We start from the raw sequence: 15081 nt of genomic DNA, 5'->3' as shown, positions 1-15081 counted from the left end.
CGCGGACTTGGATGGCTTTTTCGAATTGGAATAATAGACTCGGTTGGTGTTTGATGGCCTCTGTCCTTCACGACCTAAGACTTTAATGATCTGATCTATTTGGACCAAGATGGTATTAGGGTTGTTAATTAAGAGCCCTCCGATATAATTTTTAGATGTTTTCTTTATATGTCTCCCTATATGTCTTTTCTGATGTCTTCTTGGGTGTATAGGAAGGCGGTAAAAAAATGCATACGTTGTACAAGAGACTTTTCTATGTATAACCTTTGACTCTGTAACAAGGCATATTGGACGATGTAACACATTTCAAATTAACCCTGCCAGCAGGATCGATATCAAAAAATGACAGAAATTCAGAAGCCTAGAGTCGTGATTCGCATGCACCAAGAATGGGAAAACATAAAATGAAGTGGAAAATACACCAATGCGTTTCAAGTGTTTCTGGGCAGTGAACAATAGGAGCAAAAAAAAAATGTAGCCATGCTACTTCGTGTACACGGTTGGGTATCATATAGTACAAAATGGAGAAGAAGCATGACGGAGGAAAAGAAAGATGAAGTAAGAAAGTAAAGAATGAGTAAGGCAGTAATGACCGTTTGTAGAGAATCTCAGCCCCTGCGAGCACGACGGCCCATATACCGAGGCCGTCTCGCATAGTCTTCAGGATGAACAGCCATCTCGGAATGAGGTCTGACATGAGCCTCCATGGAGTCCGGCGTCTCGGCACGGGGGATTCCAAGTCCATGGGTAGTTTCATAGGCTAGACGCGAGGGAGCGCGGTTTTCTTTCGGCACGGAGTCAATGGACTTCTCTGTCCCGGGGACAGACACGGAATCAGAGCGTTTGCCCTTCATCCAGTTGAAGATTCCCAGTGAGCTACGCCGCTTGTGTTCCATGCCAATGCCATGAGATGTGGAGGGGCGTCCTGAGACTGTTGCGGAGCCGGGCTGGTCGGCCAGTGTTGACATTGTCAATGATTGCGGGAGCCCTCGCGGTTTGAAGGCTGGGGGCGGTTCTTCACTGTGGATTGGGGGGTTGGACGAGCCTAGGTCGGTTGGGACGGTGATTATTTGGGACATGGGTCTTCGGGAGCCGCCGCCCATTGTCCTGGTTTTGGGGATTACCGGGGATGGGGCGCCGTCCTCATCGTCATCTTCAAAGTCATTCGGGATTGGGGAACCTTGCAGTCCACGGGGGTGGTTGGTTGAGCGGTTGAAGAATGGGGGTAGGAAGCTGAGGCGTCGACGGGGCTCGGGGTTGGCTTCAGTTTTGGGCTCTGACTGGGCGATGTCGAGGGGTTGTTCTAGGATGTCCAGAGTGGTCATGTCAAGAGTTGGGATACCGGGGACATCAGGCTCGCTTGGATCCGAAGCGATGCTGCTGTCGTCGTGGAATGTGGCTGGACTGACGGCAGTGCGTGGTGACAGCTCTGTCTGTTGAATTTCATGGCGGTTCTGACGCGGCTTGGGCTTGCGAGACCGTGGACCCTGCCTTGCAGCGGCAACCCAGTCTTGAGGTGTGAGTGGTGGCGAAGAGTCGCAGTCACTGGTATGCGGCTCTGGTGTCATAGCCTTGATCGGGCTACGGACACGTTTAATTGTTGGGGTTGATGCTGCGTTGGCATTTGTGTGGTACAGATCCCCAAAGGTCTCGATAACAGGGTTGTCGGGGCTTCCAGGCCCAAGAAGCGCGCTGGCTTTAGAGGAAACAGTATTGAAGGAGGGCAAGATAGTGCGCGACTCGTCAGCTGTGACGTCTAGGCGCGGAGTATCACTGCAGTTAGTTTGCATGCTGTCGTCAACCTCACTGCCATTGAAGCTGTAGTGACTGGCCATCTCTTCCGCAGAACGTGGGCGATTAACTCGCCTACCAGGGAAAAACAGATCCTGCTCAGTCTGTGAACTTCTTCGGGCTTTAATGCTCCCATTGGACCCATTCGATCGGTTTGCACCGGTAGCACATGCCGTACTCATAGTATCAGGAGTGGGAGGAAGTCTGACGCCTCCGAAAAGAGATGCATCCAGTCTTCCGCGTCCACGCGGCTTGGGAGCATACAAGTCTGTTGTAAAATTGGGAATGCTGGCCTTGGTGGCATCAGATGATGCTCGGTTCCTGCGTCTGGTGATTATAGTCTGGTTTACGTCTTCGCGGGACTGCATCCACCGATCAATCTGGTCTTTTTTGCTTTCTTCCCGCCCGCTGGGGGGAACATAGCTATCCAAGCTGCCTGCGGTCGACGACGATCTCCGAACAGGAATCTCGAGCTGATCAAATTCTTGCCACCTTGTAGGCGTGTCGAACGTATTCAGCTCACTGCATTCACTCAAGACGCTCAGTCTGGGTGACTCAGGCTCCATAGTCTCGGTGGTCGTGTGGAAGCTCTCTGATTTCGAAAGTTCAGTCCTTGGAGAGCGTGACTGGGTTTCTTCTTCGGGAGCATAAAGGCTTCGCAAAGTGGCAGTACTTTTGTTATCAGCTCGTAGGAAGGAGGGTGCTTTCGAGAGTTTTCGTAGCTCAGAAGATGTCTGGCGCTGAGCTACGCTCAAGACACATGAATTCCGTATGGAAGAGGTTCTCTCTGGAATCTCAATAATTGCCCGGGATTTTGGCGCTAAGGCCTCGGAGCCGTCGGCGGTCATAGGGCGTGACATAGACAGCCTGGAGGCCCGGCCGCCATTCTCCAGCATGTCGATTTTCGATTCCAACTGGCAGATGAGCTCCACGGCTTCGGTAACAGCCAGATCTCGCTTGTCAAGGTCGGTGCGGAGTTGCTCGTTGGATTCACGTAGAGTCTGGTTGTCTTTCTCAGTGGTCCGAAGCTCCTCCACTTCTGCTACCAAATCTTCCATGTGCGCTAGTTGTTCTTCCATCTCCGCCATCCGTTCTAGCTTCTTTTCATATATAGCCATCTGTTGTGTGCGGTGGAAGACCTCGAGCTTCAAATCGAAATTGAGCTTGTTCATTTTCGAGACATACTTCGAACGAGTCAGCTAATGCCCATGGGGTTCTCGTACTCATGAACTTACTTGGTCCATTTCCCGCATGCCCATCTCTTTTGGTTTTCTCTGACCAGCAGAGAAGACGTCATTCACTTTGCGTGCCTTTTCAGACGCAGTATCTTCCTGGGTTCGAGTAGTCTCAGGGGTTTTGGGAGCATTTTCATTAAAATCGTCTGATATGGTTCCTCGGGAGCTTCGGTGTGCGCGTTCTTCTTTCAGTAAATCCTGCAATAGAGCCGAGGCAGGGTTTACTAGTGTAGGGGTGCCGGGTTCGGGGGTATCTGAGCCACAAATAATCAGTTACTTGTGCTCTGGAGCCATCCAACGTTGCTGGCAATCGGAAGAACATACCAGCTGAGCGGTTTGGCGTCCTTGTGCCCTGACGAATAGGTGACTGGTCTCTCAGCCACGATACCTCTGCGTTCATTCGAGGCGGAGTAAACATATTCGTTCGGCCCTTGACGCGGGAAAGTGATGGGTGTTGAGGACGTTCTGACAAGTCTTGAGGAAGAAGCAATGTCAGCTTTGATTAATTAACCCTGAGTTTTGGAACTAATTCAAGCAGGTGCAGGTGCAGGTTCAAAGATCACGTACTGGAGGGGTGGTCTTTGGAGGAAACACTGCGTTTGGGTGCAGTCCTGGGATGATATACGGGGCCGCGAGAGTCTGAAGGAGCAGGCTGACCAGCGGCCGAGCTCCTTCTTTGAGTTTTCTCATCCATAAAGGCTGCCGGCATAATGTTTACCAAATGCGCATAATTGACGTGCCGTAAAAAGCCCCCAGTTTCCGTATTTGGTAGCAGCACTGCAGTATCCTGCTCAATCAGTGGACACCACGGTAACAATTTCCTGCACAATCCACCAGCCGCATCGGAAGATTAATAGATGGATCCAGGGAGATTGATGTCGATTGGATGGTGGTGGGTAACACGCAGGCGCGATGCGAGGGATGCAGATGTGTTGCAGGTGTGGAGCAATCAGAGGCCGGTTGGGTTGAACCTGTGGAGTGCAAGGTAGGTTCGTAGAGTCAATAGACCCGAATCAAGGCATAGAGGGGTTCTCCCAGTTCCAAACCCAATACTCAAGGGAGGAGATGGCGGGACTGGGACAAGTCAAACGAAGCGAGGGTGAAGTCGCAAACGAATTGTGATGAGTCGATCTTCCAATAAAGAAAAAGAAAAAAAAAAGGGTGTCGTCGCAGGCCCCACTTTGTAGATGTTATTTGTTTTGATGAAGTAGGGACAGTTGTCATGAGAGGTAAGGAATGGAGGAATGGAAGAATCGAAGAATGGAAGAATATAAAAAAATCAACTCCCAAGATCCAAAGATGTTAGCCTCTCTACTTTTCTTCTTTTTTTCCAGCCCCCCAGAGGCTAGATTCAATGGGCTCCTTAGCATGACGATCAATTCGCTATCAACGCTAAGTCGCTCTGTTCCTTTTGACATCACACCAATCGGATTGGGGCCGTGCGTCTCACTTTGGCCCTTACGCGGGGGTTTCTCCTGAGTGTTAGGTGACTTCATAGTTAACTGTTAATTCCTGTTTGACTTGGTAGTAAATGTGACGGGAAATGTATCTCTCTCTATGAATCATCTCAATTCAATAATTTTTAACATTATATTACAGAACAAGACATAAGAAGTATGAAAATGGCCGTTTTGATATATCAACATTCCATTTCCATGGATCCAGATCCCATCCATGGATGTCTCCACCTGGGCATATCCTTCCAATGGAAGTCGATGTCTCAACGGTAAGGTATTGGACTATTGGACCTCACCTGTCAGATTTGACATATTCGTCTATAACACTATAAGTATATATTCTCCGTCTAAAGTATATTCCTCCAATAGCTTTGAAATACACTTATAAAGAATAATTATAAAGAATAAAAACAAGCCCGAGCTAAAACCCCGTCCTACGTCACACACGGCCCCAAAGCCTATCGGATTGAAGAATCATATTGTCACATAAAATGTATCATAACCTTCATGAGCGAGCGCAGCTCAGAGCCCACGAGAAATGCCTTGTCACAAAGAACTATTACTTACGTTTCGCCTCTCCAGACCAGATCCGCATGTCCTTGGCCCGATCATGAGCAGCGCGGAATACTATCGAACCATATTCTGTTAGTGACCTCATCCTCCACCCACACATCCAAAACACGGACAGTCATAACCTACATTGTCGCTCAGTCTCATCCAGCCCGCGAAGGAAATCAACCCCGCCGCCGACTGCACCACGCGAGTTGTGCGCATGATCAGCGATCTCTGCTGCTCGTTTCTTGAATGCCTGACAGCTCGTTAGTGCCAGCTCGGCCAATGCGCTGTCTTCACCAGCAGCGGAGATCAGAGCCACCTACATCTCCGAGAATATCAACCATCTCTTCTTCCTCGAAAAGTTCGAGGATCCGCTCGCTTAGGTTGTAGAAATGCGGTGCTAAAGCGCGCAAGTCAAGCGTGCGCGGATCTGCCTTCAGCGCATTCATAACCCGTTCGGAAAGCGCCTCGGGCATGTCGAGCGTGACTAGACGGGACGTTCCTAGGCGTGCTCTGTAACGGTCACATTTAGCACCTTACCAAAATAACAAACTCCATGCCCGGTCTTCCGAGTAGGCTGAACTGGGTGGGTCCTTACCCGATCGAGAGCATTTCACCTAGCCATAGTGGAAGATCGATCCGGGTTCCAGCTTTGATCTGTGCATGGGTCAGTAAGCTGTGTGGCATGGCAGTGAAAGATAGAGCATAGACTCACATCCTCACCCGCATTGCCCTCTAGAATACCGAGTCCGGGTACTTCGAGCTCAAATGTACATGGCAGTTTCTGGATCCAACGATGTTAGCAATTGATCATTTCTGCGGGTTGATAGTAAGGGCATATGGTAGCAATTAACTCACTTGTGCATCAGTCAAGATGGAGTCTATATCATAGTAAGACATGATGACACGTCGGAATATTCATGTTCTGTTGATCGCAAAGTTGTGAGATTGAGGCGCGTCGATAACGGCGCGCGGTCACGTGCTACCCGCGAAATGGGCCAGGTGGGTGGAGAAACAGATGACATCCACTACAACTGCTGGAAGTTATGAGCTTTGGAGATCTCCGTCTCCTCAAATGGCTGTGAGAAAACCACTACGACCTGGTGGATCGCGGAAAAATAGCTCGATTGCTCAGGTGGGTAATCTGGCACTTCCAAGTCATCAAGTCCAGATATGTGCTTCATACTCTGCGACTTGAACATGGTATTACACCAGCCACTTTGTTTTCCAACAATTCCAGAAGGATTAAGGAAAGCCCCTATAAGGTCAAAAAATGCCAATGCAATCTTGCATGTCGGACCTGATCGGAATTTCAGGCTCAGTAATTAACCTCGGGCATAAGATATCACATATGTCCCTATGTGGCATTGCACACATGGACGCATGCACGCCACATCGTCTCGGTGTGATAGATGTATTTGGATATAATTTTGTCGCTAGGTTCATCGACGGATATTGACTCGGCGGCATCAGTAAAGTTGACCTACTTGCAACGCTTCATTTCTTGGACCTCGACTAGTTTCGGTATACATATTTCAAATTCTGTCAATCCTAGTGGACGCCCACTGCTGAAGTTGAGGCTATAGCATCTGATTATGTAGCCCTGACCTCATATACTGAAGAATGGCACAAGACGTGGACAAGCTGATGGGCTGAGCATGCAGATGGCCTACATATAGCTTTCTGACTTCGGAACACTGAGCATGGTCAACCTGATATATATTTTCGCAATGGTTCCGAATTTCTTTCCCATCTAATTTCCAAACCGAGTGAATACCCTCCAGATATATATACAAAACATGAAAGCAGGCACGATCACAGTGGCTGACTCAAAGCCCATAGAGTTCAGCAAACGGATCGTAACTAGCATCCTCGTGTCGGGTATATTCCATGCTATTTGAGATCTTCCTCGCCAACTCGCTCCCATAGACCTCTTCAATCCAAGCAAGAGTAACATCCATACCAGCACTGACCCCAGAGGAAGACCACACGTTACCATCAACGACCCATCTCGCATGAGGAACCCAATCAACATTCACCGCCAAACCCGTAATCTCAGCCCAGGCCATCTTATTCGTCGTGGCTCGTTTCCTATCCAGAACCCCAGCCCGCGCCGCAAGTCCCGCGCCAGTACACACTGTGATGAGATAGCCTAGCTGGGGATATACGTTTCGGATGTACGCGATTGCTTCCTCGATTGCTGGGCTCGAGACACGCGTGCCCAGGCCACCGGGGACAAGTAGCACATCCAGAGATGGTGCTGCTGCAAAGGTGTGCGTTGGCACCACGCTTTGGCCTAGGGCGTTGGCGCATATCGGTGACTTTGTTGTCACTGCCTCTAGGGTTGAGGATATAAGTGCCAACGTCACCCTGTGGCTCCATGAGAGGACGTTGATGCAGTCCACTGGGCCGAATACATCCAGGGCTTGAAAGCCTGGGAATAGTATCACGCCCACGCGGAGAGGGGTGGATTTGCCTTGAGATCCTAGATACTCAACCTGTTAATATGTGGAGTATGTGCCGGAAGTGATGGTCATACCAGACATATCATTCGTGGTTTCGCTGCTGATAAGAATAATGTATAAACCCTCTTATCTGTCACTAAATGAATGGTTTAGTCTACCAGGCCTCGCGTTAAACCGGGTGATCTGGTCTTTACATGTATGGTTCGGTGTTGGAATGACCCAGCCAAAGCCTTGCGTTGGTTTTGAGCAGATTAGTGCGTAAGCAGGAATTGTTCCGTTTTTGGAGAGTGGGAACTTGTCAAGACATCATTTGTTAACAAGGGAAAACGTAGAGATTGTCTTGGTGGAATAGCTGCTTGGGCTGTTATTTGTTTGATATATGTTAACCCGACACCAACGACGGCAGGTCAAAATAACCTTTTCGCGGGGAACGGTGATCGCCTTAATCATAACCGTAACGCCTTGGAAACCTTCCGAGCTCTGAGCTATGAGTCGAAGATTAGGTAGGATGGACGGGGACTACCTATACCTGCTTGTTATTGCGGCCCGACCAACGGGCACAGCACCGCCCCCAAACCTATTTAGATCTTGACCATCCAAGCTCCTGACTCCTTCCAAGATGGCCGCCGCCGGCCCCTGGCTTTCTGTGCTGCAGGAATTCAACAAAAACACGCCTAGGGTCAGATGCAGGAAATCACCGGGGCCGCATAAGCGGCCGACTATTCTTGTAATGATTGTACCAAAAGTACTTATATGCAATGCGGTCTTAGATTATCCCAAAGTAGGCATCTATTGTGTTATCACGCGAGACAACCAGTCGATACGATACTAACGTAATGGGCACAAACCTATCCTCCCTCCTTCACCTCAAATATTCATTATGCCCTGAATTGTCCTGTTGACTTGGAGACCCTGACGCTGGCGAGACAAACCGGACGTTCTCATCGCTGCTGTGAAGATAGATCACTTAGAAGGCGAATTTCTCCCTAGCACTCCAGGCGAGACCACAAGAGTACCATACCGAGCAGGGTTTCCCTCCTAGTAGATATTAGCAAGACATCGATCAAATCAGGGATATCAAAATCTTACAATGTGCCTTTCTCTGATGTGGCGACGGAGGTTCGAGGCCATTAGCCTTGTCCTTCCGGCCTTGTTGAATTCCTCACAGTAGGGACATCTGTATGCGCAGGGGGCGATTGTCTAAACGATGCAATACGTGTTAGCCACGAACTCGGACGGGTTAGTTTGGAATACGCAGGTTTGGAATACGCACCAGCTCGGCATACTCGGTAGGCCACTCCCACTCGTTGTGGGTTGGGCAGTCACATAGAAATTTGCCCTCTTCCCTGATATAGTATATTTGTTAGCCGTGATCGGTGGTGGGTGAGATGACTCGAAACCTACGCGCAGCGTTGGGGTGGGTAGGGACCATATGCCCTCCAGTAGCTGCCCTGGGGATCACTGCCAGTGCGAGTGCTAGTGCCAGTGTTAGCGCCAGAGCCAGGGTCGGGGCCAGAATCGGGGTTGTCCCCAGCGTTGAGGCTTTGGGGAGTGGACATAGCGACGGATATCACTGGTGCGAGTTGAGTAAATTGTGTTGGGTGATAGAAATAGACCAGGAGAGGAAGTAGAGGAAGTAGAGAGGATATATTGCAATCATCTGAAGAGCCAGGCATCAAGGGTGTCAATGGGCCTATTGTGTTATTAATGGCGAGTTGTGACAGAATATATTGGGAATGATATGACTTGGTAGAGACGAGTGTGAATGAAGCAGTTCCTGTGGACGAGGGAGCCTAGCGCCATCATAAACAAACCGGTGAGGTCTGAACTTGACCTCGAGAGTTGATATTGATGCTTTGGACATGTTAGTCTTGAACAGGCTACATATGTAACTACATGAGGCAAAGGCAAAAGGTTGCAATATCAGTGCAATATCAATATCAAATTGAGGTAAATTCAAGCTCCAAGTCTCCCAATCCATTTTGTTCCCAACTCCAGTTTTTTTGACTTCCCAAAACGCCCAAAAGACATGATATACAGTAAGTCAAAACATTCAAAAACAAATGCCCTCTCTGTCCAACCTAATACCACTTATCCCCCTCCTCTCCAAGCTTCTTCTTCTTCGGATTCAGCGAAACAACCCGCTGCCCAGGAAGCGTATCCGCAGTAAAAGCCGCCTCAAAGATACTCGCAATCCCACGCTTAGCATAATGCCCAAAAGAATCAAAATCATCTCTCTCCCCATTAATAGCCCCCCACTCAATCCCACCAGGCGTAGTCCCATCTCCAAGATCACTCCACCGCGTAACAACAATACACTGCTTGAACCTTCGATCCACCAGATCCTCACTCATCTTAACCTCAATCAAATACTCAGTCGGACACTCAGGACACCTCCGCATCGGCCGACAAAACCCACACAGCGTCGTCAGCGCATTCGGATCAAACACCTGCCCCGCAATCCGGTCCTTCACCTTGTGCTCGAGCCCTTGCAACCCGCCACTACTCCGCGGCCGCGGGATATGCTCCAGCGCACACTTACACACCGGCATGAGCTCGCCGTCCTTCCAGTGCGCGCACGCGCTAAAGTACGGACAGTAGTCTTCGCGCGAGTACAGGAGCATGCGCTGCGCGGACGGCGTGAGAGCCGGCGCCGCGAAGGTCTGGCTAGTGACGCGCATTAGGAGCTTGCCTTCGTTAATATGGAAGCGGGATGAGTGCGACCAGTCATCGCGCTGCCAGCGTCGACCGAGCGCGTCTGGGGCTAGCCCGTAGCTGGGGCCGAAGCGGTGGGCGCGCATGGCTAGTTGCACGAATGTGAAGGGCAGATTGCGGCCGTGGGTTATGCGGTGGCGGGGTGGGGGTTTGAGAACGTTTGTTGAATTTGGGCAGTTGAAGAGCGGGTTTAGGACGTGGCTTGGGCGGATGCGTTCGGTGCCTTCTTGTGTCCGTCTGTGGTATTGTACGCAGGGGAAGCAGAGAAGGTGGTGCGGGAGGGTGATGTCGATGCCGGAGAGGAAGTTGATTTTGTGGGTGTGGTTGTCTGGGTGGTTAAGAGCCATGAGGTATCTTGGGCCTAGTCTTCGGTATAATGTGATGCTGGCGATTGCTAGGCTTGCTGCTTCGGCGGGATTCAGGTATCCTGATATTTGCGCCCATAGCTTTGGTGGGAGACTTGCTATGTCGCCCTCGCCTGGGGGTCGACGTTCATTGTGATCGTAGGTTGGAGGGTTGATTTCGTTGACGTCAAATGTGCCTAGCGTATGGATGATTTCGGTGTAGTCCCTTCGCTCACCCAATTGAGAGTCCACTTCCGCGTGCAATTCCCTGTATTTGAGTCTATGGGCATGCAATGGAGCCAGCTCTGGCATTGGGGGGGCTTCCTCGACACTGGGTTGCGCGGCCAGCCGCAGGTCTGTGGTCGATCTGCCCTTGCGGAGGGTTTGGCGGGATTTCTTGGGACGCAATGCATTAGCGAAAAATGACTTGAAGCTATTCTTCTTGCCAGGACTTTCTGCCGACATAATGGAGTTGCCAATGAATGTAAGTGTTCGAGGCCCAGATGGAGAATATCAGGGTCTTTTGTTTCGGATGCTTGCGGTGATCTTCCGCATTACGCGGTCCGCCCGGCCCGGTTTACCACATTGGTTGATATTCGAGAGGTAAAAGAAATAGCTAAATAAGATAATCTTATATCACCAAATAATTGATAGTATTGAAAAACACATGCTACAATACAGGGGTAATTAAGCGCAAGATATCATAGCAGCATTTACAGATCGAATAGAGTTATTTAAGAGAAGCGCTTCTCAGCTGCCTTCCAGTTGATGACATCCCAGATGGCGGAGAAGTACTCGGCCTTGCGGTTCTGGTATTGCAGGCTAGAGAAATGATTAGTACAGGCAACGGATCACCAAAACAGGAATTCTTACTAGTAAGCGTGCTCCCAAGCGTCAATACCGAGCAAAGGCTCGAACTGGCCGACAACGGGGTCCTGGTTCTGGTAAGGGGTTAGTATCTAGAACGGTTCGAGTAATCGCCAATCATAACTTACGGCATAGGTGCGGATGCCGATCTGTCCGGTCTGCTTGTCCTTCACGAGCCAAGCCCAGCCACTGCCCTGAATGCTGGCCAGAGCAGCGTTCATCTTGGACTGGAACTCGCCAAGGCCACCGTAGGTGGAGTCAATGGCCTTGGACAGAGCACCAGAAGGGGGCTCACCACCTCCGGCACTCTTGGGGGCAAGGTTCTCCCAGAAGAGACTGTGGTTGAGGTGGCCACCACCGTGGAAGTTGACAAGGGGCTTGAGAGCGATCTGAGCAGCGATGTCTCCCTTAGCCTGGGCCTCCTGCAGCTGATCAAGGGTGTTATTGTAGCCGGTCACATAGGTCTGGTGGTGGTTCTTGTAGTGAATCTCCATGATCTTGCCGGAAATGGAGGGCTCAAGGGCGCCAAAGTCGTCTTGTTTTAGAGGTCAGTCTAAATGATTTCACTTCAGATACATAGATACAGCTTCTCTAAGCTCCAGCAGGTACTGAAACACCCAACTTACAGGGAAGGTCGGGAAGGGTGGCCTTGGGAAGGGTGGCCTTGCCGCGGGCAAAGGTCAAGCCCGCAGCTCCGGCCTTGGAGGTAGTCGAAGCTCCCGAGCGAAGGGCAACGCGGGCCGAGTTGCTAAGAAGAGCAGCCATTGTGAATGTATGTGTTGAGAATGAATATGCGGTGAAAAATAGTAAAGATGGCGTCAATTATGAGAGATGAATGAACTCAAAAGAAAAAAGTGGCAGCCGAGCTATGAAGTAACCGAAACCGACCCTAACGTCATCTTGTTTTCGTCGATTCGGATATAGGTTATTCCGCTCCGGGTCCCCACGTGAATTTCATGAGCTTTCGACTGCGACTCATTCTTCCAGGACACTACTTGCTTACTTTTCCGCTTTTGCTGAAAACAGAGGGGGACAGTCGATTTGGCCACAATCTGCCAATGACCCCCTGAAAAGATGGAGTCGCCTTCGTTTTCTGGCCAGAAGCGCAAGGTCGCTGACATGAGCTCCGATGAAGAAAACGCGCGCCCGACCACCGGCTTTCGGGGGTTCGCCAGAGCTGCCTCTGGCTCCGTGACGCCTCCCACTATGGGTGGACTAGGTAGTGGAGCTCGCAACAACCGAAACACCATGGCCAACCCTCGAGGTGGAGGAGCGTCGCGAGGTGGGAAAGGCATGGGAGGTGGCGGTGGAGGGGGAGGAGCCAACAGTTTTGCCGCGCGCATGATGGCAAAGATGGGCTACATGGAAGGACAAGGTCTCGGAACTACTGGCCAGGGTATCGTCAACCCGATTGAGGTACAGGCGCGACCCCAGGGTGCAGGCTTGGGCGCAGTGAGTGAGAAGTCGAAAAAGACTCGCGAAGGAGAGCGCCGAGCAGCTGCACAGAAGGGTGAGGTTCTCGAAGACAGCTCCGAGGACGAACGGCAGCGGCGGCAAAAGAAGAAGGAGGAGCGCAAGGCACAGGGTCGGAGCGGCACAGGTACACCGATTCAGCGTGCGAAGCCCAAATTCCGCACAGCGCGCGAAATTGAGGATGATATGGAAGGACTGGAAGTTCCCAATGTTCTCAAATCACTCGTCGATGCCACCGGAAAAGAGCAGCGTGTTCTCACTTCGACTGCTGGCTTGATGTCAACACAACAATTTGTCAGCCAAGAGGAAGGAGAAGCATTAAAGATTGCCCAGCGAGCCCGGAATGACCTGGAAGCATTTGCGGATGAATGGAAGGGATTGAAAGAGAGAAAACAGTTCATCGAACTCGAAGAAGCTCAGGTCGTGGACGAATTGGATGCATATCAATCCCGGATCAACCATCTCACAGGCCTCATCGCCGCAGTGGAAGAATTAGACATGTTTGAACACGACGAAAGCATCGCGACCAAATTTGATGAGTTGACCAACAAACTTGAAGATATGGAATCCAAATACCGAGATGGTGTTGATGAGCACCGACTCCCAGAGACCGCAGTCGCGGCTCTACATCCATTATTCCGCCAGGCCATGGAGGAATGGGAGCCTCTTCAAGATCCCACGTTCCTCGTGTCCAACCTCACCCGTCTTCAGCCTCTTCTGTCTCGCACGAACGAGTTAGAAGAGCCCCGGAAACGGGCATCTACCTCACCTTACGAAACGATGATCTATACGCTCTGGCTCCCACGAGTGCGCTCAGCACTCTTGAATGATTGGGACGTTTATGATCCGTCCAAGGCAACCGCGCTGGTCGTGGCCTGGAAGGCGATTGTACCGCCATTTGTGTATGCAAACGTTCTCGACCAATTGGTCATTCCCAAGGTAGGCCTGGCCCTCAAAAACTGGAAACCTCGAGCCAGTCGACGGCACGCCGGCTCTGAACAAGATGGAAAGTTCCCCTGGTGGCTCTTCACTTGGCTTCAATACTTGGATGAACGACACACAAACCCGAAACAGCCCACTGGTCTCATGTCTGACGCGAAGAGAAAGTTCCGCTCGGTACTCGACACATGGAGTCTGCGCAAGGGCCTAGTCGATCGCGTTGAGATCTGGCGGGATGCCCTAGGATCCGAATTTGATGTATGCCTACGCAACCACCTGCTGCCACGTCTTGCACGCCATCTTCGCGAGGATTTCACCGTGAACCCGCAGGATCAAGATCTAACTGCGCTCAAGGATGTCTTATGCTGGAAGTTATTCTTCCAGCCTAATGTCATGGGACTATTGCTAGTCTCTGATTTCTTCCCAAAGTGGCACGAGATTCTCTACATCTGGCTTACCAACGACCCCAACTACGAGGAGGTCGGAGCTTGGTTCTCTTGGTGGCGCACTCAAATCCCGGCGGAGGTCAACGAGCTTGCCATCGTCGACGAGGAATGGAACAAGGGTTTGCAAACCATGGACCTTGCCTTACAGCTGGGTGACCGTGCCGCTGCCGAACTCCCACGCCCAACTACGGAACGGGCAACGCTTCCTACCCGGGAAGATAAGGTGGCGGCAGCCGCAGCAACTGCCGCTGCGGCTACTCCTGAACCCCGGGTTAAGGCACCAATCGTGGAAGAAGTTGCGTTCAAAGACATCCTGGAGGGCTGGTGTTTGGAGCAAGGACTTATCATGCTACCCTTGCGTGAGGCTCATCCTCAAAACGGCCAGCCGCTGTTCCGTATTACGGCGAGTGCCACAGGCAAGGGTGGAGTCGTGGCTTTTGTCCAGGGAGATGTGGTGTGGGTGCAAAATAAGAAGGCGAAGGAGATCTGGGAGCCAATGGGATTGGAGGATCAGCTGGTGGAGCGTGCAGAGGGCCGATAAGTGATGATCGGTCATTTTACCGATGCATTAAGTGGATTGACATTGCATTTGAACAAAAATGTACCTATTCAAGATACCCAACCTTTGCCCTCGGCAAGGATGGCACCAGGCCCATGCCTAATGGTACATATTGCAGAGCCCAACCGTGTATGTATCTCAAGCTACATACTTGTTCGTCCGTTTCTGGTGCAATCAGGCGTTCAAGCAGGACTGATCTACCTATATTATCTCCCGATGTCTTACATGATGTCAC

At 50.8% G+C, this 15081-nt stretch overlaps 7 protein-coding genes across 7 annotated transcripts; 1 reads left to right on the top strand and 6 right to left on the bottom strand.

Annotated features, from left to right (window-relative positions):
- Positions 1-608: 608 nt before the first annotated feature.
- On the bottom strand, positions 609-3735 carry N7471_000521 (uncharacterized protein; the record flags this gene model as incomplete). Its single annotated transcript, XM_057273242.1, has 4 exons — positions 609-2975; positions 3027-3280; positions 3351-3500; positions 3594-3735. 4 exons carry the CDS (start codon positions 3733-3735, stop codon positions 609-611), a joined length of 2913 nt encoding a protein of 970 aa, XP_057141421.1.
- Positions 3736-5042: 1307 nt separating this feature from the next.
- psf3 (DNA replication protein PSF3) lies at positions 5043-5938 on the bottom strand (the record flags this gene model as incomplete). The annotated part of the gene is made up of 6 exons (XM_057273241.1): positions 5043-5110; positions 5183-5291; positions 5362-5551; positions 5637-5695; positions 5754-5822; positions 5897-5938. The coding sequence occupies 6 exons, from the start codon at positions 5936-5938 to the stop codon at positions 5043-5045; spliced, it is 537 nt and encodes a 178-aa protein (XP_057141420.1).
- Positions 5939-6867: 929 nt separating this feature from the next.
- Positions 6868-7584, bottom strand: N7471_000519 (DJ-1/PfpI family protein; the record flags this gene model as incomplete). Its single annotated transcript, XM_057273240.1, has 2 exons — positions 6868-7523; positions 7578-7584. 2 exons carry the CDS (start codon positions 7582-7584, stop codon positions 6868-6870), a joined length of 663 nt encoding a protein of 220 aa, XP_057141419.1.
- An 882-nt stretch (positions 7585-8466) lies between these two features.
- On the bottom strand, positions 8467-9062 carry N7471_000518 (uncharacterized protein; the record flags this gene model as incomplete). The annotated part of the gene is made up of 4 exons (XM_057273239.1): positions 8467-8541; positions 8593-8703; positions 8777-8849; positions 8908-9062. The coding sequence occupies 4 exons, from the start codon at positions 9060-9062 to the stop codon at positions 8467-8469; spliced, it is 414 nt and encodes a 137-aa protein (XP_057141418.1).
- A 522-nt stretch (positions 9063-9584) lies between these two features.
- Positions 9585-11027, bottom strand: N7471_000517 (uncharacterized protein; the record flags this gene model as incomplete). Its single annotated transcript, XM_057273238.1, has 1 exon — positions 9585-11027. The coding sequence occupies one exon, from the start codon at positions 11025-11027 to the stop codon at positions 9585-9587; it is 1443 nt and encodes a 480-aa protein (XP_057141417.1).
- Positions 11028-11191: 164 nt separating this feature from the next.
- On the bottom strand, positions 11192-12283 carry sod2 (superoxide dismutase sodB). Its single transcript, XM_057273237.1, has 4 exons — positions 12056-12283; positions 11558-11964; positions 11436-11503; positions 11192-11384 (listed from the first exon to the last, which is right to left on the bottom strand). The coding sequence occupies exons 1-4, from the start codon at positions 12192-12194 to the stop codon at positions 11297-11299; spliced, it is 702 nt and encodes a 233-aa protein (XP_057141416.1). The 5' UTR covers positions 12195-12283; the 3' UTR covers positions 11192-11296.
- Positions 12284-12503: 220 nt separating this feature from the next.
- N7471_000515 (putative G-patch domain protein (TFIP11)) lies at positions 12504-14828 on the top strand (the record flags this gene model as incomplete). The annotated part of the gene is made up of 1 exon (XM_057273236.1): positions 12504-14828. The coding sequence occupies one exon, from the start codon at positions 12504-12506 to the stop codon at positions 14826-14828; it is 2325 nt and encodes a 774-aa protein (XP_057141415.1).
- Positions 14829-15081: the final 253 nt, after the last annotated feature.

The sequence above is a fragment of the Penicillium samsonianum genome (assembly GCF_028829775.1).
Source record: "Penicillium samsonianum strain IBT 33392 chromosome Unknown utg000001l_segment0_segment0, whole genome shotgun sequence".
Taxonomy (NCBI): Eukaryota; Fungi; Ascomycota; class Eurotiomycetes; order Eurotiales; family Aspergillaceae; genus Penicillium; species Penicillium samsonianum.
Note: the sequence above shows the minus strand (reverse complement) of the source record. Positions and strands in the feature narration are given on the sequence as shown.